Here is a 26,663-nt window from a genome sequence, read left to right as displayed (position 1 = left end):
AAGTGATGGCTGTCATTACATTACATTTAATTTTTTATAAATTATCATCAACGTTGTTTGAGATTCAGTTCAGTTACAATAAAGAAGTGTTAATCTGTGACCAAATCAGTTGACAACTGATTAACCATGAAGATTTCATCGCATGACTGCATTCACTGAGGTGAAAGATTTGAAGTGTAGGGTGCTGTAAGTGTGATATCCTGTGCTCTACTAGCTTACAACAGTGTCTGAGACAGAAAGCTCACCCGTATGCACAAAACAGGAAACCCACAGCTGCACTGCTGTAAACACAGAAAGAAGAAGTATAACACAGATACTTCCTGTTGAGTTGTAAACCTTGCTTGATGAAAAGTCTTAACATGTTTTTCACCGCAGTGTTAGTGTGTGCATATGCAGGTTATTTTACTTTGTTAGTGCTGTTTTTGTGGTCCTTGCGATGCATGTGTTTGTCTCTGGCCTTTTTAAGATGTACTTGGACACTGCAGTACATTGTTGGTATATATAGATGAGTGTGACTCATGCAACCACTGAATGACACCATAGACTCTTTAGATATGCTCTGGGGACAAAGAATGGCCAGGGCCAGTTGTTCCCATCTTACCTTTTTGTCTCTCTCTCTTTGTCACTCTCCACTGTCACTGTCCATTCTCTCTAATTTTCTCTTCTCCTCACCCTTCCCTTTTTCGGTTTCCTTATCCTTCCCCTTCCCATTTCTCCTCTCTCCCTTTCACTATCGTCTCACCTCTTTCTCTCCCTCCTCAATCAGCAAGTCCCCAGTATTGCTTCATCACACTTCTGTTAGTACCAGCAGCTCTCTGGTGGCTGCCTTCTTGGAGGCTTCCAGGCAGACCAACCTTGAAGTTGACAAAACAGCCTTCTGTCTGCTGGTCCAGTGATAGCACTGACAGCCTACAGTTTGCTGTTTGACTAAAGCAGGACAAAGGGGTATAAGAACTTGGATTTATTGTGAAATGTAGAATAAAGAATGTATAACACATACAGCTTTTATATACTTTAAACATATTATTTTCAGCATTTCTTGAACGATGTTTGCCCACCATAAGTATAGTGTAAACCCAACACAAAAACTTGCACACACATACACTCATACCAACCACACGCACAAAGTACACATAAAGCACTGCATTTGATTAAACAAGAAACAAAAAAAATCAACAAAGACAAAAAAGCACTTTCATTTCATCCTGTCACTTTGCAACATACTTTGTTCGGGATTCTCTGTTTGAGCACCCCTTATAGAAACACCTGTCAACCAGCTCCACCTGTCATTATCTTCCTAAATTAACTGCTACTCCAACTCACTGTTGGCTGGATGGCAACATCATTTTTTTATTAATTAGAAGGGACACAATCAAAAAATATAAAGCCTTTATAAAAGTAATTTACATATAAACATAACATACGAACAATAACACATTTATAGAAGGCTGAAAAAAAACCTTGTCTCGAAACATGGTGGTCATTTTGGACGGCAGTGAAAGCTGTAGAAAGTTTGAGGCCAGGCCCAGATCTTGAAACCATGCCTCCCTGTCACCATATCTGGTAATGAGTGTGGTGAGTATTAGGACATCTTTGAGTGAAGGGGGGTGCATGTTTCTAGGAAGGGATTGTATGTAAATGAGGTAGTGAAATACACTGAGGGAGAGCAATGTTGAGAAACTAGGATATCTTTGGTCCGGTTTGAAAACACAGGCCTGTTTGCTTTTTCCCCTGTGTTAAAGGATATGTTTATATCTCTGAAACACTGGCACAGCTCTTCATGGATGCCTATGCTTGCCCAGAGGGCCCTATTTGAACTAATAGATGGGGGGATAACTGGACTAGATACTCTGAGAACTGCCATAGGGATTCTACAGGCTTTGTGGGACCTTTAACCCCTACACACTCTCTCTCCACAGTCCTGGGACAGCCCAAGCAATCAGCTCTGTTACATCCAGTAACTGTCTGCAGCCAGACAGGCATGCTGCACATATGGCCGGCCCCAATGCACTGCTTCTCCTGCCTCTGGGTGTTGTTGCAGTTGGCGTGAGTCTGGAGCCCAGAGAGGAGAGTAGTTTCAGCCCAGAGGACCATGACACAGGCTGCAAGGGGGACATTGCTGTGGTAGCATTCTAGCAGTAAGGAGGAGGGAGTGGGTGAGTGTGAGGGGGGGAGTAAATGAGTAAAGGAGTAAATGTTAGGGATGAAAGGAGAGGAGAAGAAACTTAGAAGCAGGAGAAAGATGGGTGAAAAGGGGGTAGGTTAGGGAGAAGAAAAGGAGAGTGGGAGGAAGGGGAACCACAGAGGTTGTTCTCGGTCAGAGTTCAGGGTGACAAGGCCCCGCCTTCCACCCTCACACTTGCAGGAAGTCTGGAGGTTCTGGGATAGGATCTGGGGAGAGAGAGGGAGAGAGAGAGAGAAGCATTTCAATTAGAGAGATAGTGGTATTTACTGCATTACTTACTAGCAATGTGTATGTATTGCTAAAGCTTGCCTGAAAAAAATAAGGGATGGTTGAAATGTGATTTTTACACATACTTCCCCTCTCTTAAAAAAAGATATGCAGAGACACACAAGGGCTTACAGACACATGCTTATGCACGTGCTCAAGCACACACACACAAATGTTTCTTGGAACAAGATGTGACTCAGTAGAAAGCAGAAGCAGAAAGCGGTTCTAAGCCAGTATTGTGACATATACAGTAAGAGGAAACAGAAGAAATCTCATGATGAAACACAAAGTCTTGAGAAGTTCGTTCGTAGAACTTGTTTGTGGATGCAGTATATCTTTTACATAAATTTGGGACGGATACATGGGCGTGCAATGCACAGGGTGTTAAATAAAGTGCACCTAGAAGTATCTGGCAGTGATAAGTCCAGGTGCAGTGGATAGTAGTGTGTACACAGGTAGCTGTTAGACAAGCCTACAATACCAGGAAACACAATTCTTCTCGGAATGCATGGAATGTCTTTGCAAGTACCCTGGCCATAATAAAATTGTGGCCAGAGGATCCAGTACAAATCATCTGTGAGTGTGTTTTGGTGTGAATGGGGTGGTGTTATAGGTAGAGTACAGTCAGGGTAGCAGTGCAGAGAAACTCTTAAGAGTGAAACTGGAGAAACCTTATTCAGATCAAAGACAATGCCAAAGCAAGCTCTGTGTCTGTGTGTAGGTTACAGTATGTATGTGCATGCATATGGTGTTAGTGTGTGGGTGTCATAATGTGTGTAATGGTGTGTGTATCTGTGTTTCTGGATATGTTTCGGTTCGGGCAGCCCCAGATTCAGGATGTTGCTCAGAACTGACAGGCATGGAAAAACATGCTTGGGTTAGATTACATTACATTACATCAGAGTAACAGTGTCATAGAGAGAAAGAGTGTGTGTGCACGTGCAAGTTTGTACACAGTATGTGTCTTACCCTGCACTGGGAAGAAGACGTCGCCGTGTGGGGGGGGAGAAAGCGGAGTTCCCGGTTCAGACAGCAGGTGGCGTCCAGACTCGGAGGACTGCCTGGTCATGATCTGGGACACGGTATGGGTCTTCACCTGGGGGGAGCCCCCCAGGAACATGGGGTTTTCATGGCCTAGTGCCTCGCTGAACACACACAAACAAGAGACACAGACACATGATGCATCCAAAATCAGCAACAGATATGATAAATAAAAGCTTAAATTGTATAAAAACATTGAAAATCTACAGTCACAAAATGGTGATACATCATAATTCAGCGTTATTGTCTCATTTTCTTACTTCCTGTTGTTGTTACTAATGGTGGTGCCTATCTGTGCATCTTATAAACAGTGCTCTGCTGTGTTATTGTGGGACCGTGGGTTCCTGTGTATGACTGAGCTCAGCCCAGCTGTGTAGTCTGTGGGAAACTTACCTGTCCATTCTTACCAGCTCGTGTGCACCTGGGAGAGGGGAATGGGAAACGGTCCTTTGTCAGATCTACTTTAAGCTTTTCCCTGTGTGTATGTGTGTTCCCCAGTTACACTAAGGAAGAGAATATCAATCAAAGTACTAGAACTAGTAGTTAATGAGACGTGTATGTGTGTGCTTTCTACACAACCTGTATTTATGTTTGTACAGGTTGTATGTGTGTGTCTGTATGTGCATTAAACTCACGTCGACTGGAGTGGGCATTCTGCCTCTGCTTGTAGACTAGGACCAGGATGACCGGCAGAGAGAAAATGGCCATGATGCATGCTGCTGTTGCCAGGCCTGCAGATACTGAACCTAAGGACAGAGCAGTGACACAGTTAACCTGATGATAGAAAACAAAATATTTTTAAGTGCTTGAGGTCTGTTTGATTTGTCTTACAGTTTGCACTTGTGAAGTTGGACCATTGGTATTCATTGCAACATGTGCACTACTACGAGTATTCAGCAGTGTTTAAAAATAGTAATTGACCAAGTTGACCCAAATGGTTGAGAGTGTTGTATCTGCTGTAGGTGGAGGACTGTATGGAAGGTTCTGTACCATCTTGTGGACGGGGGTTCCAGTGAGTGCAGTTTGAAGAGCCAGGTCTTCCTGGAGAGGGAAGGTCACATCAGACTACTTGTTTTCCCCTCTTAAGAATTACACTGATCAACACACATTCACATACATGCAAAGTCATGCACATGACATCTCTCTCCATCTCTTTGTCTCTCTTTCTCTCTGCTCCCCCCAACACACACACACCCTCCCTATACACACACACTCAAAGTCCATGCTGTATGTCCTTACGTGGTGTGACAGTTAGCAGGACATGGCTGTGTGGTCTCTGGACCAGCTTCCTGTGTTCGAACTCCAGACAGCAGTAACGCCCCTGGTCGCCGTGGGTGACGTTTTGAAGGGCCACCCAAAAATAGTTCCCACCAGTACCGTATTGGACTCCGGGGGGCCAGGAGTGGGAGTTGTTGCCTTTGCCATGGTTGGCCCCGGCACCACGGGGATGCACCTTCTCATGACAGTCATTATCCATGTGAGGGGTGAAGCGCCAGTTGTGGTGTAACTGGCCGCCGGGATGCTCTTTGGCACCTTTCTGGGCGCACATCAATTTGACGCTGGCACCCTCAGGGCAGGCATATGACATGTAAGGGGCAGAGACACTCATGCTGGAATGTCCTTGTGACATTGTGGCGTGGACTGCAGAGAAGGGAAGACAGAGTAGGTGGGGTGATGTTGGTGATGGGTTTGTTTGTGGTTTGGCAGGTTTGCTGAGTAAACAACTGTGTACTTGTTGATGAGTCAATGGTTTGAAGAAGATATTCAAAACATTGCAGAATCTAGAAAACCAGAGGTTTGTGAAGACTGTTTCCAACCAGTTTGTTTCTAACTGGCACATCATAATTTCACAGTCTTCATACTACATGCTGTAGATTTATTTTCTGGTACTTTTTAAATATTTTTTTTGCATATTCTGCATCTGCATATTTCACTTCCTGTACTCTGTCTATTCATTTGCGGTTGGAGCGTAGACAGAGGGACATTGTACGTCTGCTGGCTAAGCAAATTCACTATATAGAGAGATAACTTAGAGATAGAGAGAGAGGGGTAAAGACAGAAAGGGAGAAAGAAATATGGAGGGAAAGTGAGAGAAAGAGGGAAAGAGAGATAAAGACAGAGGGAGGGAGATAGAGCGGTAGACAGAAGCCCCTTTAATACCGTCTGTTAAAGGCAGGATTGTTGTGCTTTTATGCCCTTTAAAAAAAGTACAAACACAAAATGGCTATCATTGCCGGCAGCGGAGGTAGTCACAGCCAAATCGATTGGAAATTGTAAAAGAGAGAGCCAGTATGATGGGACTACACACACTAGACATATAGAAGTGTGGTATAGTGACTGTGGTCTTAAAATATTTCATTTTCAATTAGAGAGTTGTTTGTGTGATGTGTTTACTGTAAGTGGTGGATTATCAGTGGTGGCTGTTTTCACTGCTACAAGCTGGGGTGGTGACCTGTGTCAAGACATGTCTGCTTCTCATAAGGATCCAAATACACAAAACTTCAGTTCCCCAGTACCAGCTAATGCAGAAAACCACTACAACTAACCTTACTAGCAGCTTTGCCTCTCTTCAATACCTGTAACTACACAGACTCACACACAATACGAACACGCTTACACGTACCCCTTTTCCACCGTCGCGTTTTGGGTGTTGGTTTGGAGCCGGTGCTTAATCTCGAACCAGTTTTTTCTCTTTCGACAGCCTGAGAACCGGCTCCAAACCAGGGAAAGTGGTTCGCAACTTCGAAGTGGCACCACTTCGAAGCTGGGCTAGTGTGGGAACCAAGTAAGAACCGTTTGGGGTGGGGTTACCGTGACCAACAAGACAAACAGAATCCTTTTTTAGTTTTAGAAGTTTTTTTAGTTCATATTTCAGCTAAACGGTACTTGTAAATCAGCATCTGAATTCAAATGTAATGAGAAGTGAGCAGTGTAGTTTGCTTATTCTATTGATGAAACTGCTAATTTGTAAATTTGTGAAATGACAAACAGAAATGTTATGAGCTATTGAGCCTATATTTAACACAAATGCAATACACAAGCACTATTAGCAAAAGTTGTGTGTGTGTGTGTAATATATATATATATATAAATAAATAAATGTCTGGCTGATAATGCCAGTGTTGTCATACTGCTGCGAGTCCAGGGTATTGCACAATAGCCAAGAAAACACGAATCTCAACCTCGCAATTTTAGCGTTGTTCGGATTGATAAACAGCCTTTAGATGGGCTCTGCTTTGTGTTTGGCGCTGCCGCGCTAGCGTTGCTGGGAAAGATGAGACGTATACAGTGATGTAATGACGTGGCTCTGTGGTGGCTCTCTAGCCCGTGGAAAAGCAAACCGGTTCTTAGAAGGCTCGCAAATTGAACCAGCTCCGAACCGGCTCTAGCACCAGCTCTGAACTAGCTCCCGGTTCACTTTGGTGGAAAGGGGGTAACAGAGACACATACACTCACAGTATCATACCCTACCTGTCTTCACACTATGTTCAAAAGGCTTCTGTCATCACGCAAGGTTGAAATCCAGAAGAGGATCAGGTCACATGGTATCAAGTTCACACCAGCCCCCCACCCCATGTGCTACATCTAAACAGGAGTAGCAGAGTAACACAACAAAGCCTCTCTCTCCACAGGGCATGCATGCTGAAACCATTACACACAAATTCCCTGACCATTACACACGCCCACAAAACATTGATTACACCAAGAAGCCTTACACCACGAGCTGCATTATAATTATTCTCATGTAGGAGTATAAATTAACACAATCTGCAAGTGTGTGCGCCTAGGTGTGTGTGAGAGAGGGAGAGAGGCCATGATGGTTTGCCCTATTTGTAGTTTTACATTTTGTTTTACATCCGGCAAGGGGGCTTGCATTTGTACACTGTATGTGTCTTACCCTGTACTGGGAAGAAGATGTCGCCGTGTGTGGGGGGCGGGGGGAGGAGTGGGAAGCGGAGTTCCCGTTGGTGCATTGTTTGTGTGCGTATGTGCATGTCAGTGAGTGTGTGTGTTACTCAATTATGTGAAGGAGTCTGCAGGAGGCTTATGGTCCCGAGCCAAGGCTTGAGGAGTGGACTTCCTTCCTGCTCGTCCAGGCATGCAAACGTATCTTACTCTCCTCAACCCTCTCTGGCTCCAACCGACACCCACCACCTCTGGGCTATTTCCTCTGCACTGGAAGCTGTACTGAAAGCTGGAAGCTTCCACGGGTGATTGTTCAGGGAAGCCTTCCTAGCCCAACAGCTGCATCAGGAAACATTATTGTTGGTCTAGAATTTAAAACTACACCAGGGGTCTGTTCCATAAAAGCCGCTCAAAAAAGCTAGACTGTCCTAAACCAGACTTGAATAAGTTTAACTAGTCAAGCGAGGCTTAAGCGGTTCCATAAAGGCCAATTTCAGCTCACGCAGTCCTACTAATTCAAGTCAGATTTAAGTAGTCAAGCTTATTGCGCGTGCACCCTATTTTTAAGCAGTAAAACATGGATCATACAATCCACCACGGCAAAAGCAATGCACACGGCCATGTGACTTCTTCCAGAAAGAACGTTCCCTTTAAATCGTGTACAATGACAGCTCCCTCATCCACCGCTTCAATCAAAATAAAATGACACGCCATGATTGACGTTGTGAACGACAGCTACGTAGTTCGAGGACCTTTTAAGACCTTGGTTGATTAAGAAATACCCTCTAAACTCATCTAAATTGACTTTTTAGACATTGTTTAAAATAAATAGCCTACTATTAATCAATACATTATCCAGTAGCCTCACTTTTTAACATGGGTTTTGTGTCGGGGAAATGGACGGCGGATTTAGGTTTGTTTTGCAATTGTAGCTACTGTTAACAATTATATTGCTATGATAATTATACTCGGATAATTTAGATTGAGATATAGGCCTATGCCTGATGGCTAAACATTTGAAATCACAAACTAACATCCATACATTTAACTATGGTGTGTAGCTTATCAAAGCATTGTTCATCATTGTTTAATGCATTAGGCTAAATGTTGTAGCCTATGTAGGCTATTTAAGTATATTTTCTATCAATGTTGAACATATTGAACTGATGAGAATAAGAAAATGTGAATATACGTGGTAAATCATCGTTTTCCCGTTGGGTCAGTGTTACAGGAATGTCTGGTTAAGCACCAAGTCACGCTAAGCCTTAGCCTGCCCCGGACCAGACTAGTTTTGCAGCCTAAGTTGCCATAGTAACCGAGTTCGAACTACGTTGAGTTAGCTTTATGGAACCGAATGAACAAGAAATTAGTCCGACTAACTGACATAAGTCTGGCTTCTTCGGTAAACTTGCTTTATGGAACAGGCCTCAGGACACTTCCAGATTAAAGGGTTTGGCCTATATTCAACACAATAGAAAATACAGTAGGTGTCCAAGGTATAAACCGGGTGGTTGTGTGTGTGTTCATCTTGTGTGTGTGTAGTTGTGTCTGTGTTTGTATCTGTGTGTGTGTGTGTTTATCCTGTGTCTATGTGTGTTTGTGTGTGTGTGTGTGTGTGTGTGTGATTGCACCTACTGTGCTCAATGTATGCCAGGAAAGCAATAGTAGATCTAGACAGTATTATGGAGTGAAACTGCAAACCCTGTGGCGTGAGTGTGTATTACAATGAGCCACTCTTCCGGCTCCTGTTTCACACCCTAACCCCCATCTAACCCCACCCAGCACATCACCCACCATTGTGTTCAGTTTCTCCCCATTATCAACCTCAACGCCCCCTACCACACATACACTCTGGTAAGCCCCCCCCCCAACCTCTTTGGAATACCACCCGTTATCAATATACAGCTCCCACTCACCAGACTAAAAGTATTTAAAATCCAGGCTGCAATGTGTGTCTGAACTGTTATGATAGGAAATGGTTCCACTAAATTCTAACTGACTGAATTCTAGTAACTAGAACTAAATATGCAAGCAATTTTCAAGCATAGGCAACACTAAACACGTCAGTTACTGAACTTACACTGAGTAGACATACCAGTACCACACGTCAGTCTTCCCAGTCTGAGCCCTGTACCATCTACTTTTGTGTTTATATAAGTTCCCCCCGCCACCTACTATGGGGATGATTAGCAACCAATGATAAAACAAATCAAGAGGTACTCTGACTCCCAACACACACACACACACACCCACACATACTTTCTGTGTGACTGTGTAACTTGGCCATTTTCCCAATGCCGTGGAGTATTTCACCACCCATGGTCACTTACTCACAACAGCAAGTGGTCATGGACACAGACTACGGTTCTCACTGAAGTAGGAACAAACTTCTGTCCTCTATTTTATCATATCTTCTGTTGCTTGGTCCCCTCTCTGCATTTTATTTTGAATCTGTTGTTTTGTCTTTTCAGGGGACATCTTATTTTCTATTCCCCTTTTTCTGTTCCGTTCCCCTTCTTTCTTCATCCCTTCTTCCTTCATATGCTCTCATTCCCAGAATGGAAGACAATTTACCAACAGCAGAAACTGCATATCCTGCTGACATTAAAACACTAGTATTACGATTTATCCCCTCTCCCATGGTTCTGCTCATCCTCCTTGACCAGCAGCCTCACCCAGCCAACAATTCTGCTGGGATGATTCAGAACACAGTCATGGTCACCAGTGGTCCATTCTTCCCTGGCCCCTACAAGGAGGAAGGATGGGAGGAAAGAGGGAGGGTGAGGAAAGAAGCCCAGGGTTGAGGTTGTGTTGCTGGGAAGGCCTCTCAAGGCTCACTGTTTATCTACGGCAGCAGAGAGCAAGTGTTAGAAGACCGATTGGAAAGACAGATTAAATGATTGATGCCCCCATTCTGTTTTTCCACCTAGCTTGGTTTTCCATCGAATATTAAATTTACACTGACACTTTGAACTGTTTTGAATGGGATACTGTATGGTTGGAACCTATCTGGCACTCGTGGATAAGCAGATCAGGGTATCAGCCAACAACCAGGGGACTTAAAAATAATTTGCCCCTGTGGAAAACAAGGAATTCATCAATGCACATGCAGTGGAGAGAGAGAGAGGAAGAGAGAGAGAAAAGGGGAGAAATGCAAGAAAAAAACTATAAATGAATAGAGAGACATAGCCTACAGACAGAAGGAAATACAAGATATTGACAGAAAGACATACAGACAGAATGAAAGAAAAGAAAAAATAGAAATCGTCAGAGAGACAGGAGGAAGAGAAGAAGTGTGTGTCAGGCCATTTGTGATGGCTCTTCTCTTGAACCAGGGTTTTGGTTTCCAACACCAAATGAGAACAGCCTGGAGAAGGTCTATACAGTGTGTCCTTATCTGAAATCAAAGTCTTGTTGAGATGAAGCCTCACAGTAACCCCACGTTAAAACCTTGATTTTATCCAGGGCTTGGAAGAAGGAAAGATAAGAATAAAACGGCTTGGTGTGTTCGGTGACGGCCATAAGACAGCATCTGCCTTCTGTCTGTTCCATAGACAACATACGTAATTTAGGTGTGTGTGTCGGTGCGTGTGTACCTGTGTGTGTAGTTCAAACTACATGCCGTTTTGTCTTTTTACACTTCTAGCAGATCGTTATCTTCAGTCAGCTGCGAACCTAAGCGGCATCAGTTGACAGTTGAATTGCGTATAATTACACCCTTTTACTTTCTTATCTTTTGATCTTATGTTAAAATACCAATACCTGTACGAACTACGAAATCCAAAACCGAGAACCCTTAATTCCAGTGCCATTTGAATTGAATCACCCGGTGCGACAGGGACAAAAATACAGCTGCCTTTCTTCACTACACGACAGGCGGACAGAAGGGTGGAGGTTAAACAAACTCTAGCGCTGCCTTCACCAGATGTTCTGTCTCAGAGCGGAACTCAAAACAACAACAAATGCCAGTGGAAAAACTCGGTGTAGTGTTCTCTCTACGGGACACTGAGAGCCCCGTGAATATGCTTTACGAGTCTTTAATAGGACAATGACTTTGGTGTAGCCTATGATTTAGTACTGGTATGCTTATTTTGACATAGTCGCTCCCCGGGGAAAATCAGAAGATTATGTTGGTTAAGAGCAGGACATTTTTTAAACGCAGATGTTTGTTATCTTATATAGAGAAATAAGTATATATCACTACAGCATACCGCCAAAAGCCCATATTGTAGAGAAGCCAACAAATTGCGCAATGATGTGTGGGCATAAACAGGTTGCAAACACATGCTAAAACGTATGAACCAATAATGTGCAATACTTAAACAACAAGACTGCTTCTCATATTATATATGACAAAAGTGATACACGATGTCTAAGTATTGTTTTGTTGCACCACCCGTATTAAATCTAATTCAAGGCGCCCACATAGGATAATCAACATTGTTAAACTAATTTTAAAATACAAGCCCACACACTTCCTGACAGTTTACGGTTGACGAAAATTGTCACAGAGCAAAAATAACAGTAAAGCACTGGGTTGCCTGGCTTACCTTTAACCACGGTCATCAGATGAAAGCATAACCAAAATGTTAATGCAAAACGTGGTGGTAACTCTTTACTTCGATATAGTCCCGACGTCATTTTACTCATTTGAAAAAACTGGAAGTCTCCTCGGTTTACCTGGTCTTTACTGCTCCAGAATTCAGATTTTACTATTGAAGTTTTTGGGCGTCACTTCGCTCACACTAACCTTAGCGACTTGAAATCTCTGCGGGAAGATAAGACGTAAGCAAAGTGGGAACGCAACTTAATACAGTGTCACAAAAAACTATTCTCGCCGCTGCACCTCCCCCTCTTTACCCTCTCGTCACTGTCTATCACCCCGGATACTGTCAGCGGTTTGTAGAGTAGTATAACCAACTTAAATGATTTTTCTCTGTTGGCATCCGTAATTTATACGTAAAAAACAATTACATATATTTTAATTATTTATGTGTAATTTGATCAAACTATGAAGATGATGACTGTCTGCTGTGCAAACGGATATTTTCGGTCTTATCGGGTTTATTATCTCTGTCTGGGGCGGGGAAGGTGATCCCATTTCCGCAGGCAGACTCGATCAGCGTTCAAACTCTGGCTGTTGAGTCTATGCCAGGCCATCTAGGTCCTTCTGCGAGAGTAAAATACTACAGACATAATGTCATTTGCAGCAGAATGGAACAATTTCAAAAGCAAACTTCCTATAGTGTAACGAAAAGAAACACTGATCAAACCAGCTACTCTAGGCAGAATAAATAATAAATACATTTAACAAAGTAATATATCGATCTATATATCTGTCTTTCTGTCTGTCTGACAGATTTCCTTACTTCCTTCCTGCCTTGTCTGAGAGCTTCCCTGCCTTTGTGTGTGTTTCTCCTGCAGTCATCCACAACCATATACGTGCGCATTGCGGATGAGAACGACAATGCCCCCATGTTCCCGGAGGAGGAGTACGTCACCATCCTGAGTGAGGGGCCTCTCACCGTGGGGGCCACTATTGCTACGGTAACGGCTATTGACCCGGATGAGGGCCTCAACGGCACCCTGCGATACGCCATTGCCCAGGGCAACCTGGATCAGACCTTCCGCATCAATAACATCACTGTAGGTTCTGATCCGGTATAAAGAGCCCAGTTAATAATAATTGAACACGATACTCTTGATTTATGGCTTATGCATGACTGATCTGATCTCCACTGTTGTCTGCCCAGGGATGGATTGTGGTTGTAAAGGAGCTGGACTATGAGATCAGCCATGGAAGTTATGCCCTTGTTGTCACAGCAACGGACCAGTGTCCAATCCCTGCCCTCCGCCTGACCTCCACCACAACGGTAAGTAAGAACATACAGCTCATGTTTAATCAACGCCTGCGTTAAGTCTGTTAGCAGAGTGGTCACAGTACGTTTTAATGTGAAAACTACACGTTTCCTTGTAGGTGCTGGTGAATGTCCTGGATGTGAATGACGTGACACCCACCTTCCCCAAAGCCTACGAGGGGCCATATGAGGTGACGGAGGGCCAGCCCGGGCCCCGTGTATGGACCCTGAAAGCCACCGACGGAGACTCTGGACTCAATGGAAAAGTCGAGTATAGCATTACTGCTGGAGACCCCCAGAGTGTGTATTCTGTCTGTTTGTCTGTCCGTAGGTCTGTTTGTCTGCTTGTTCATGTAGATGCAGTGTGGAAGTTTACGCTCACCCTCTCTCTCTTCTTGTCTCTTAACTTCCTTTCTCTTTCTCACTCTCCTCCCTCTCTCTCTCCCTTCCAACCCCCCTATCTCCCCAGATGAGTTCATGGTGTCTCCGGTGGAAGGAGAGCTGCGTGTGAGGAGAGACGTGGAGTTGGACAGAGAGACAACAGCCTTCTACAACATAACTGTCACAGCCCGTGACCTGGGCACACCCTCACGCAGCAGCACGGTGTGTGTAAACTGTGCACTCACACACATACCATCATCACCCTTTAGAGGTGCAATAGTTCAAGGATAGCTGTCCAGACTCCTGTAAATAAAGTTGTGTTTATGTGTGTGTCAGGTGGTGGTGGGGGTCCTAGTGTTGGACATCAATGACAATGACCCAGTGCTGTTGAACCTGCCCAACAACACCTTTGTGAGTGAAGGGGCAGCCATTTACACCTCTGTGGCCAAAGTCCAAGCCCATGACTCAGACAGTGGACGGAACGCCCTGCTCACCTACAACATCACCGCCGGCAACCTGGACGGAACCTTCTACATCAATGACACTGTGAGAAAGGAAGGGGAAGAGAGAAAGAGAGGGAGGGAGTGATAAAAGATGAGGGAGTAATAAAAAGAGGGAGAAGAGGAAGGGAGAGATACATTGAAGGATAGAGTGAAGGATAGAGGAGGTTAAACAAGAACCTCAGGGCCAAAAGAAATTGGAGGAATTAAAATAGGTTGTAGAGATGGTTTTATTTTATTGATGTCATCAATATTCATGAGCTGTGTTGAATATTTTGCTTGTGTATCTGTGACCATCAGACAGGCGTGGTGCAAGTCAACAGGCCGCTGGACAGAGAAAGGGTGGACAAATACATATTGACTGTCACTGTCAAAGACAACCCTGAGAACCCACGCATCGCTCGCAGGGTACACATACACACATTCATACACTCACTCACACACATTAACATGCACACACACACAGACCCACATACTACAAACTATGGCGTTGATTCCCCCCAAAACACATGCTATGCTTACCTTTCAACACAATTTTTTTTACAATCTTCCCTCCCTTCTGCCCTTTATTTCTTTGTCCAGGACTCAGACCTGCTGGTGATCACCATTCTGGATGAGAATGACAACAGGCCTGTGTTCACCAGGACCAGCTACAGGGCAGAGATCACAGAGAACTCCCCAGCAGGTACATATTTCTGTCTGCCTGCCTGTCTATTGGTCTATTGGAGAACTCCCACTCTCGGGAAACTTCCGGGTTCTGAACTGGTTGCAGTTCCACTCAAGTTCCATATGAGGGCGCTAACGGTAGAGTGCAGAATGAATGGAGGTCTATGGAGCTATACCCCTCAAAATCCACTTTTCTCAGGATATAATTTTTTGTCTAGTAATTTGAATTCTGAAATCGAAAGGGGAAGGCAAAAAAAATACACACCGCTGGGTGTTAGATTTTTTTTAAAGTCGCCTTTTTGTTCTAAAAAGCCTTTGAAAATTGCATTGACGTCATACACATCGTACGACCAGAGCTACTGCTTGACGGCAAGCTCTGGTTACTTCCACTTTACTCTCGAGGCATCGACAACACAGCTGACAGGTTAGGCTCTCCCTGTCAATACACATGCTAGAAAGAGTTTTGGCTTGCTAAAGTTTTTGCTAATGTTGCTAATGCTCTGCCATTCTGGTTCTGCTTCGGATGCCATCAAGCGGGATCTCTGGTCGTAGTCAGTCCTTCACTAACCAATCAACATTCGTTAGCAGAATGCTAGCGTGTTATGGGCAACAACAACTTACCCTGTAAGAAATCGAAAGGACATAAGTACTAGTTCATTCAACTTTTGACCTGTAATCCATGGTGAACATGCAAAAACTATAATCAAATATGAGATTTATCAACAACAATCAGGCGAAAGAGACAAATTTAGCCGTTTAGCTCCATAGACTCCCATTCATTTTGCACTCGACCACAATCACTACCAGTGGAACTCTGGTGGAACTGCAACAAAATTCGGTACAATGGGGCTTAATAGGGAGTGGGCAGGCTCTCCTTCAGGCTCTGATTCTGTTTAACCTGTTGCTCACGGTAACCCCTCGCACAGAGTTATGGGTAATACGTAGTGATGGGAAGTTCGGTTCATTTTACTGATTTGGTTCTTTGAATCTCGTTCAGTAAAATGAACAAATCTTTTTTCGAGTCATTCGTTCATTTCAACGGGGGGAGAGGGGGCTATACGTCCACTGCAAACACGTATGATATTCTCATGTAGGTTAGTGCATGACATGTGCACCAGCAGATACTATTTCAAAAGAAATTCCTGCATGAAAATAATGTATCATGAGTTTGTATGATTTGGTCATGTATTATCACACTAGCATTTAATTATCACGTCAAACAATTACACTGCACTAAACTGTAAGTGTAAATGTAAAGTGAAAATAACAAAACCAGTCAGTATGATGACTTGAGCGAATATCATTCACATCTTACTAAAACAGCGGTCACGCGAAAGGGAATAAGAAAGCTATTTCCTCTACAAAAAAATACAATAAGGGTCACGTGAAAAAAGGATCCAAAGACTCGTAGAAAAACGGAGTGGGTAAATGAACGATTCGTTTGTTTCCTCTAGCTACAGAGCCTATGCAGGTCATGTGAAAAATGATCCAAAGACTCGTAGAAAGACCGAGTCGGGAAATGAATGAATCGTTCGTTTCCTCTAGCTACAGAGCCTATGCAGGTCACGTGAAAAATTATCCAAAGACTCGTAGAAAGACCGAGTCAGGAAATGAACGAATCTTTCGTTTCCTCTAGCTACCAGTACAGAGCCTATGCAGGTCACGTGAAAAATGATCCAAAGACTCGTAGAAAGACCGAGTCGGGAAATGAACGAATCACTCGTTGAGAGGACTCGTTACTCCCGAGTCCTTGTAAGGATTCGTTCAAAATGAACGAATCATTCACGAACGACACATCACTAGTAATACGAGCCGCCATTAAGACAGCAAGGCAGCTCATATGCTCTCTTAAAAAATGACGGTTATGCGACGTATTTCAAGTTCTAAAACTGGTTGTTCCCATCTTTGATTGTGATTGGCTATATCGCATTCCATGCCGTTGTAAAATCCAGCATAACCTCACAGGTTCTCCTCATAACATTCTTTAACATTCCATATTACTGCGCATCGAATATTTCAAATTGAAAAAGATGGCAAAGATGTCAATCTGGCTGTTGCGTGGCAACGATTTATGTAGGAACTATACTTTGTAGTAGCGGAAGAATGACGGTTTATTATTAAACTATTTTGTTTTTAATTGTTTTTATTGATGAAACCATATCAAATATTTGTAGTAACAGTTTTAGAAAAGCAATAAGCTCCGCTTCGCGTCGTGCCTAACAACTCCCCTTACCTGTTCTAAAATCAGCGTAAACCACGGCCTCTTGGGGCTTATTGCTTAAGTAACTTATTAGACAGGAAGGGAAGATTTAAGACATTTCGAACAGACCTCGCTGTCTTAAAAGGAAGGAAGGAAGGACGCATTTTAAGACATTTCGAACAGAGCCCGAGTCTTCAGACCAGGGATGTTGTTACTGTCAAGGATTTCTTCCAGTAAACTTTTTATATCAGCCAGTTTTCCCAAAATACATTTCAAACATATTTACGTTTTTGCAGGCATATTTTCAGTTTGCAGATGGTAATGTTGGAATAGGGATTCCAGCTGAGATACTGCCAGTGACAATGTTGTTTCAAAGTGGGTGCCTTATTCATGAATGAATGCAATATTTATGCTTTAAAATATCACTAGAAGAGAAAAACTTAAGGGGAAGTTTAAGTCATATAGGTTAGGACCATTTTGCAGTGAGGCAAGCGAGAGCGCGAAACGGACCGCGCCATCTTTCCAGTTCCGGCTTGTCCGGTCTTTCGCAGAACAGTGGCTCGCCTTTTTCCCTCGCTCCGAGACTCGTGCACGCTTGCAACTAGCTGTACACGTCATACTTTGCGACAACCAGTCGCGAGCGTGTGAGCTAAGGCATTGCAGTGGCAGAATGGGGTACAAGTCCGATCAAGAAGCAGATACATCATGTGAACTTTACGAAAATCAATGTTATTAGTACTGTATAGTATTCCTTTCACTTGGTTTTTAGAAATATAGGCCTATTCTAGATGGACTTACATTCCACATACGACTCAGACTCACCGAATATACATTGTTCTTTTTGCTTCATGTTTTTAGTATGACTACTTGAAAAGTATTGTGTCGGATTAAAGAAACTGTAAACTTGAATATCTGGCTCCGTCGTTGTTCTAGCTCGATCGGCAAAGCAAATTAAATTAAATAAGCCTATAAATATGTTACTTTTATAGTGATGATGAGTGTTGCTTTACTATTACTAGCTTACAGTTATTGTTAATGCCATCATTGTGGTTTCAACTGGCATAACGTTACATAACCATAACAATATTGTGGTTATCAGACATGAGTTATTCATCTTCGTCTTTGCTCCAGAAGACGTAAACAATCTATAATGACGCCTTAACATGACACAATATCACTTATTATATTAGGCTATAATTACGTTTGTCATGCCATGAACAATAAATGGGGTGCTAGTTTACCCATTTTGCATTGGTTTCAAACTTAGCAAAAATCAGGAAAAATATTAGATGAAAAAGTTAGTAGTATGAGCCAGGTTCGAGAATCGAACAAAAATTCTTGGGGGAGATAGTTTTGGATATGTTGACTGGAGTTAATAGAATAAAAACGACGGGACAAGCCGGGTGTCTAACCGGAAATGCAATACCACCTACATCCACCGGGGCCGTTGCCTCAAGGCGTGGGGTGGGGTGGGGGTCTGCTATGGAGTCAATTTCCAGTTTTTCCACCATCTTGAATTTGAACGAAAATCGTTTTTTCTCGTACAATTTTTGTCCAATCCTCCCCAAAAAGAATTGGCAGTCAGAGCAATGCTCACTCAAATCATCCAAGGATTTTTGATTTTCAAAACCATTTGTCTGATACAGCCAATTAAAATCGACAGCAAAGTAACCAAAGAGGAAGTTGGGTTACATCTCAGCAACTCTTTGAGAAATCATCACCAAAATTTGTTATCTCGATTCAGAACCCTCTTCTGAGGATGTCCAAACAATTTGGTGTCATGTGACCATTGCAGGAAGCAAAAATACGTTATGGCCAATAACTGTTGATTTGTTTGCCTTTATTAAGTGAATCCGTTGTCTCGTGATATCTTGGGAGATCCCATGTCTGGCATATGATAATTTGTGATAACAGCCAAAGTGATCCGGCCGCCATTTTGAACTCATGAAACACAGTTACATTTACATGTATTCAGTTGGCAGACACTTTTATCCAAAGCAACTTACAAGAAAGACCTTTACAAAATGTGCATAGGTCAATGATCATGAACAACGAGATAGCCCCAAACATTGCGGGTAGCCAAAACGTGAAACATACATTGTGAAAAAACAAATACGTGCCAAAGGGAAGAACCATAAGATCATGTAGTTAAACAAGTTACAATTAAACAACATGAACCTCAAAAAGTGAAAGAGTGTACCTGTAGAAAAGTAAGCAACAGTCAAATATTTCACAGCGAGTACAATAATTTTTAATCAGTTACAACTAACCAACAAGAGCAACAAGTCTCTCAATAAGAGTCATTATGATCCTGGAGGAAACTAACATCAGGTCCAGCAAAACATTCCTAAGAACCGTACTCCCGGAAGAATTGCATCTTAAGCCTTTTCTTGAAAGAGGTGGGGAGTTGATTCCACCATTGGGGGGGCCAGACAGGAGAAGAGCTTGTGTTGGGACCGGGTGCTTTTGACCGGTGGGACCACCAGACGGTTGTCAGAAGAAGACCGTAGGTGGCGGGTGGGGGTGTAAGGCTGGAGGAGAGACTCGATGTAGTCGGGTGCAGTCCCATTAAACGCTCGGAAGGTCAGTACCAGGGTCTTGAATCTGATACGGGCCGTGATGGGTAGCCAGTGAAGGGAGATGAGGAGCGGGGTAACATGGGAGCGTCTGGGTAAGTTAAAGACCAGTCGAGCATCTGCGTTCTGAATCCTCTGGAGAAGGCGAGTTGCGCATGCTGGGAGACCGGCGAGCAGCGAGTTACAGTAGTCCAACTTGGAGAGGACAAGTGCTTGGACTAGCAGCTGGGTGGAATGCTCAGACAGATATCTCCTGATCTTCCGGATGTTGTAGGGGGTGAATCTACGCGACCGTGAGACTACAGCAATGTGGGCTGTGAGGGAGAGCTTGTCATCCATGGTAACCCTGAGGTTCCTGGCAGAGCATGAAGGGGTTGCCGTTGCAGATCCCAGGGTGATTGAGAGATTGTGGGAGATGGAGGGTTTGGCCGGGATGAGAAGTTCTGTTTTGCCGAGGTTCAGCTGGAGGTGGTGCTTGGTCATCCAGACGGAGATGTCTGTGAGGCAGGCCTCGATCCTAGCTGAGATTCCCGGATCGGTTGGGGGGAACGACATGTACAGCTGCGTGTCGTTAGCGTAGCAGTGGTAGGAGAAGCCATGGGAGGTGATGATTGGTCCAAGTAAGGTGGTGTACAGGGAGAAGTGGAGGGGTCCAAGGACGGAGCCCTGCTGGACACCAGTGTAGAGCTGGTGGGGGCCTGACACTGCCTCCCCAGGAGACCTGGTAAGATCTTCTCGACAGGTAGGATGAGATCCACTGAAGTGCAGTGCCAGTGATGCCCATCTCAGAAAGTCTGGCGAGCAGGATCTGATGGTTAACTGTATCAAATGCTGCAGAAAGGTCCAGCAGAATGATGACGGATGACCTCAAAGCCGCTCTGGCAGACTGTAGGGCAGTGGTGACTGAGAAGAGGGCAGTTTCTGTGGAGTGGCCAGTCTTGAAGCCCGATTGGTCAGGGTCAAGCAGGTTGTACATGAAACATGAAGCATACTTTGTGAAAAGCAAATAAGTGGCAGTGGGTAAAACCAGAAGACCATGTAGTTACAGTTGAACAATGTGTTCCTCAAAAGTGCTAGTAAACCTGGAGGAAAGCAAGCAACAAATATAGCTGCAAGTAGCAATGGGGTGGCCAAGCAGGTCTGACCCAGAAGAAACTTTCGACATCCTCAGAAGAGGGTTCCGAGTACACGCAGCAAGTTTGGCATGAATACATCAAAGATTTGCTGAGATACGACACAACTTTCTGTTTGGCGGCTCTGATGCCGATTTCGATTGGCTTTACCGGACAAAGGATTTCAAAAATCTAAAATCATTTTGATAGTTTGTGTGAGGATTGCATTGACTATATACAGCTTGACTACAGGTAGCTAGCGACTGGGATAGCAGTGTACTTGGCTTCCTTTGCAGTGGCTTACAGTCTCGCTAAACAGAGAATCAGAGACAAGCTTGTCGGCTTTGGCTGGATTCGAACTTCTGACATTTCCGTTGCCAGGACACCAATTTACCCTAGTGAGCTATTCTGAGTGGTGGAAATTCAGTTACTGGCAAAAAATATAAGCAGTTTTTCCTGTGGCAAGCGGTTGTCAGATTTGGCCCATGTTTAAACAGCAGTAATTCAGTCCTATTTTGACATGTCAATGTGATTGTGGTCTGAAGATGGTGGTTGTGGTCCAACCAAAGTTGGTGAATATTTGATACATTTTGTAGGAGGAGTAGGACAAAAACGTTTTATTCATTCATTCAAAATGGCTGGCGCATCAATTCAGCTGGTATCACAATTTAACATGTCAGACACGGGATCGCCCCCTAGCGGTTAGATGACACAACCTTTTGTTGACCTCTTTAGAACCGGGTCCTGAGCATCTGTACCAAGTTTGATGTGAATTCAGCAAAAATTTCCTGAGATATGATCTCACTTCACTCAAGAAAAACAGTTTTGAAAATCAAAAACCATGTGAAAACGTTTGTGAGGCTTGATCTGAAGATAATTGGTGCAAAATGTTTGCTTATTGCAGCGCCAATAGAGGTGAAATGGCATGACCTATTTTGGACCTTTTTAGAACAGGGTCCCTAGTCCCTATACCAAATTTGGTGTCAGTTGTATGCCAAGTATGCAGAATAACATTAGTGTTTTTGCTTTCAGCAAACACACTAATAATAAATATATATGAGAGAGAACAATTATCTTTTTTCTCGCCGAAGGCTTGAGCACACCCAATAAGAAGAAAAGGTAGAAACACTTAAGGTGGCTTCGCAGCTTGGCCACCAATAATATAATTCACAGCGAATACAAGTAGTTAATCAGTTACAACTAACCAGCAAGTGCAACAAGACCCTCAATAAGTGTCATTGTGTTCCAGGAAGAAATAACATCTGATCCAACAAATCTTTCCTAAGTACTGTTGTACTCCCGGTGCAGTTGTTTTGCTACTCCTCCAACAAATGTGGTCCGATCTTCACCAAATGTAGCACAGATGTTCTTCAGACCAATCCTCACAAACGTTATCACATGGTTTTCTGATTTTCAAAACCGTTTGCCTGGTACAGCCAATTAAAATCTGCAGCAAAGCCGCCAAATAGGAAGTTGGGTCATATCTCAGCCAATTTTTGATGGATTCACACCAAACTTGCTGCATGTGTGCGGAACCCTGTTCTGAGGATGCCAAAAAAAAAAAAATGATCTGCTTGGCTACCTCATTGCTGCTTGCATCTATATTTATTAGTCTTTTCCTTAAAACTGATCAATAGCTTTCGATCTGTTAGTTTATGGTTTCTGAAATTAGACTGAAACTACAGCCTGTGCGTAACTACCATACCAGGGGCCAGATGTACAAAGGCGCGCACACAGGAAAATAGGTGCAGAAACGTGTACGGGTGTTTCTACACAAAGTTTCAGATTTATGATTATAGAGGGGGGGTAATAAAAATGCCTGCATTAAATACAATGCATCATGACAATTTGTATGATTTGAGAAATGGTTGCATGAACACATTAGCATTTAATCATTTAATTATCACGGCAAACAATTACACCACACTGAACTGTAAGTAAAGTACAAAAAAGTTAAAATAACAAAACCTGTAATTACTTGTGAACGAATATCCTTCACGTCTTACTACACCTAGCAGTCATTTGAAAGTGAATGAGGTAAACTAATACTTTCTGTTAACTCTTCTGAGCCTGTGCAGGTCACGTGAACAATTATCCAAAGATGAAGGTCGGGAAAGGACGAATCCTTTAAAATTCCTCTACCAGTAGCCTACTGAGCCTGCGTGACTGCTAAGAATTATATTTGTTCACAAGTGATAATTACAGGTTTTGTTAGTTTTATTTCATTTTACAGTTCAGAGCAGTGTAATTGTTTGCCATGATAATTAAATGCTAGGGTGATAATAAATGACAATTTCAAATCATACAAACTTTCATCATGTAGGCCCATTTTTATTCGCTCAATACAGCGCTGGACAGAGCAGTCAGATGAGGCACTATGTGACTGTTTTCAAACAACAGACTGGGGAATTTTTCGGGATGCCGCTGTTAACATCCATGAATACACTGAATTTGTATTAGGATATATATGTAAGTGCATTGATGACGTTGCACAGAGAACGAACGTCAGAACTTTTCCAAACCAGAAGCCATGGGTGAATGGAGAAGTGTCTTCAGCACTCAAAGCCCGTACAGCAGCCTATCATTCTGGAGACCCATGTGAGTACAAAATAGCCCGATATGAACTCAGAAAAACCATCAAGCTGGCAAAGAGACAGTACAGAGAGAGTCTTATTACACAGGATCCAACACCAGAGACATGTGGAGTGGGTTGAAGACTATCGCTGATTATAAAGGAAAGAGCCATCAAGCAGAGGTCTCTGTTTCTCTTGCAGAAGAGCTGAACACCTTTTATGCTCGATTTGAGTCCCACACCAGGTCAGAGGTACTGCTGGAGCAAGACAGCTGCCAAGTGTGTGCAAGTCATTCAGGAGAGTGAATGTGCATAAAACTCCAGGACCTGACAACATCCCTGGACGTTTTCTTAAAGCCTGTGCTCCTGAACTGGCAGAGGTGTTCAGTGACATCTTTAACCTCTCCCTGTCCCAGTCTGTCGTCCCCAATAGCTTCAAGAGGGCCACCATCATCCCACTCCCTAAGAAACCATCAGTGAGCTGTCTCAATGATTACCGCCCTGTCGCACTCACCTCTGTTGTGATGAAATGCTTTGAGAGGTTAGTCAAAGACCACATTACATCCTGCCTGTCACCTGCATTAGACCCACTCCAGTTTGCATATAGGCCGAACAGGTCTACAGCCGATGCTGTAGCTTTGGCCTTGAACACTGCTCTCTCTCACCTGGATCAGAACAACACGTACGTGCGGATGCTCTTCGTCGACTTCAGCTCCGCCTTCAACACCATAGTACCATCCAGGCTCATCATGAAACTACAGGACCTGAACATCAGTCCCTCCATGTGCAGCTGGATATTGAACTTCCTGACAGACAGGCCACAGGCAGTACGGCTAGGTAACATCACCTCAACCAGTCTAACACTCAGCACTGGTGCCCCACAGGGTTGTGTGTTAAGTCCACTGTTGTACTCCCTGTTCACCTATGATTGTGCAACCACTAACAGCTCCAACACCATCATTAAGTTTGCTGATGACACCACCATTATCGGCTGCATCAAGAATGGTGATGAGTCTGCCTACAGAGCAGAGGTGGCAACAATGACATCTTGGTGTCAGGATAACAGCCTGCTGCTTAATGTAGCAAAAACCAAGGAGTTGATAGTGGACTACAGGCGGCTGCAGGGAGAACATGCACCCATTCACATCGGGTGCACGGCTGTGGAGAGAGTCAAAAGTTTCAGATTTCTTGGTATCAATATCAGCGAGGATCTGAGCTGGACACACCATATTGGTGTGGTTACAAATACAGCGAAACAGAGGCTCTTTTTTCTGCGGCGACTGCGGAAATTTGGCATAGACTGCACTGTACTGACCAATTTTTACCGCTGCACCATTGAGAGCATACTGACTGGTGGCATTACAACATGGTTTGGCAACAGCACTGCCCAGGACAGGAAGACACTACAAAGAGTGGTCAAATCTGCACAGCGTATTACAAGGACTGCATTGCCATCCATTCAGGACCTTTACAGCCAGCGCTGCAGGAGGAAGGCCAAGCGGATCATTTCTGACCCTAGTCATCCCTGCCAAAGTCTTTTCTCCCTCCTGCCTTCTGGAAGGCGATACAAGAGTATAAGGTCCCGTACCAGCAGATACAGGGATAGTTTTTACCAACATGCCATCAGGATGCTGAACTGTCCTTGAAATATATTTTTGCACTAAATTCTTTTTTTTCTACCCTTTTTCTCCATTCTGCAGTATTTAATTGATTCATTCTCTAAATTGAACGTACATTGAGCACAAAGAATTTCATTACTGATAAATGCTGTTTATGAGTAAATGATAATAAACTTGAAACTTGAAACTATTTTATTTAATGCTGGATTTATTATTAAAAAAATATGATCTGACACACAAATGTGCAATTTCCTTCTATCCTAACGACACATAATGCCCAAGGTGTGGAATGACATAATCCCCAAGGTAGGCTTCATTAATAACGAACGATCGTTATTTTCGAAGTGTGTTTCCCAAATCCTCTAAATAAGAATGTTTGTACCTGTCTCTTGAAAGGTACTTCAGATGCTTCCGGGATGCGAAAATGTGATTGCGACTTCAACACTTGTGATAGTTCGCCTACTGTCGGTACAGAAAACGTTATACATAGCCTACATCAAAATTATTATAATCGTTTACGTTTATATCATATGTGGTAAAAAATTGTGAATGTATGCATGTGCATAGCCTAGCAGGTGTCATTAATTTACAATCAGCGTGATGCATTTATGAAATGCTTACGTAATTCGCACACCATTTGATTAAAGACATGTGTAGTCTAGGTCTTTGAAAAAAATCTAGTTTCAGTTTCTATATATATAAAGAGTGATATACTGAGTCTCTTTGCTTAAGATGCATTTAGCGATCGACGACTGCTCTGGAGTTAATCTACGAGCATTGTCAAGAGCCTCTTTAGCTACGATGGCTTTGGGAAACGGCCGTATAACTAAGATCCATCAATGGATTTTCCGATCAATTTACGCTTACGATGCTTTTGGGAAACGCAGCCTGGTCCTACATTAAAGCGTAATTTACCAAAAAAAAATAGTGCTACTGCTACTGCACACATGTTTATCTGTTTCACCTTTTTTTTGCTTGCCGGAGCCATTTCTGTTGAGTCTGAATGCCTAATTAGTCTATTTGAATTAAATCAATAGCAGCTCACGCGTGCTGGCTTCACAGATTACGTTTTTATTGATAACTCCTCCTACAACGGTGACGTCATATGTCCACTCAATACATGACACCCCCCTTTTCCTTGTAAATAAACTTAACACTCGGCCTCCCACTCAACATGTGGTCTGTGTTCCTATACCCATGTTTACCAATACCCACTGCACAACAATACTCTTAACAACACATTCTTAACTCTGTAATTACATCCCTCGCAATCAAAGCTTTCTTTTCAGGTTTCCCAGTGTGGTGAACAACATTAACTTTACATTTGGGTATACCTTATACTAGTTCACAACATAGTCAGACAGTCTGTCAAGTGCTCTCTTGACTGCGGGTTCTAACAGTGTACTGCACATCTGGGGGGTGTTCCATCAACGTCAATTAAGGGAAAGTGAGACTTATTTCGCCAAGTCTCACTTACTTTAGCGAGAGTTCCGTCCCATTAAGGTGGATTATTATAGTTCTAGCTACGTAACCACGTTTTGGAACTAGCCTGATCCGTGTCAGGCTAAAAGTCAAGCTAAACTAAAATGTGTTGCAAATAATTTAAAACAGGCCGAAACAGAATCTCAAAAGACAGTTCCATCAACTAAATTCCTGCGCGCAAAGCACTTTAGTCCGTGTTCGGAAACGTAAATTCAGACTTTTTGAAGTGCAGACATGAATGATTCACGTGTTTAGGCCTACTTCATCTCCCAAAAATATATGAAATTAACATAATTTA

At 43.2% G+C, this 26,663-nt stretch overlaps 2 protein-coding genes across 3 annotated transcripts in view; one reads left to right on the top strand and one right to left on the bottom strand.

Annotated features, from left to right (window-relative positions):
* Nucleotides 1-26,663, top strand: part of cdh23 (cadherin-related 23) — a 113,011-nt gene that overhangs the window by 11,041 nt on the left and 75,307 nt on the right. For both annotated transcript variants that reach the window (XM_047029620.1, XM_047029621.1), the window contains 7 exons: nucleotides 12,824-13,045; nucleotides 13,153-13,272; nucleotides 13,377-13,557; nucleotides 13,727-13,860; nucleotides 13,975-14,184; nucleotides 14,439-14,546; nucleotides 14,721-14,823. In XM_047029620.1, coding sequence (XP_046885576.1) covers nucleotides 12,824-13,045; nucleotides 13,153-13,272; nucleotides 13,377-13,557; nucleotides 13,727-13,860; nucleotides 13,975-14,184; nucleotides 14,439-14,546; nucleotides 14,721-14,823 — 1,078 coding nt within the window. The remainder of the gene's footprint in view (nucleotides 1-12,823; nucleotides 13,046-13,152; nucleotides 13,273-13,376; nucleotides 13,558-13,726; nucleotides 13,861-13,974; nucleotides 14,185-14,438; nucleotides 14,547-14,720; nucleotides 14,824-26,663) is intronic.
* On the bottom strand, nucleotides 947-12,288 carry vsir (V-set immunoregulatory receptor). The gene is made up of 7 exons (XM_047029668.1): nucleotides 11,950-12,288; nucleotides 4,733-5,134; nucleotides 4,484-4,534; nucleotides 4,129-4,239; nucleotides 3,887-3,914; nucleotides 3,422-3,597; nucleotides 947-2,391 (listed from the first exon to the last, which is right to left on the bottom strand). Exons 1-7 carry the CDS (start codon nucleotides 12,047-12,049, stop codon nucleotides 2,354-2,356), a joined length of 906 nt encoding a protein of 301 aa, XP_046885624.1. The 5' UTR covers nucleotides 12,050-12,288; the 3' UTR covers nucleotides 947-2,353.

This window comes from Hypomesus transpacificus, chromosome 11 (assembly GCF_021917145.1).
Source record: "Hypomesus transpacificus isolate Combined female chromosome 11, fHypTra1, whole genome shotgun sequence".
NCBI lineage: Eukaryota > Metazoa > Chordata > Actinopteri > Osmeriformes > Osmeridae > Hypomesus > Hypomesus transpacificus.
This window is presented reverse-complemented; position numbering and strand designations above follow the sequence as displayed.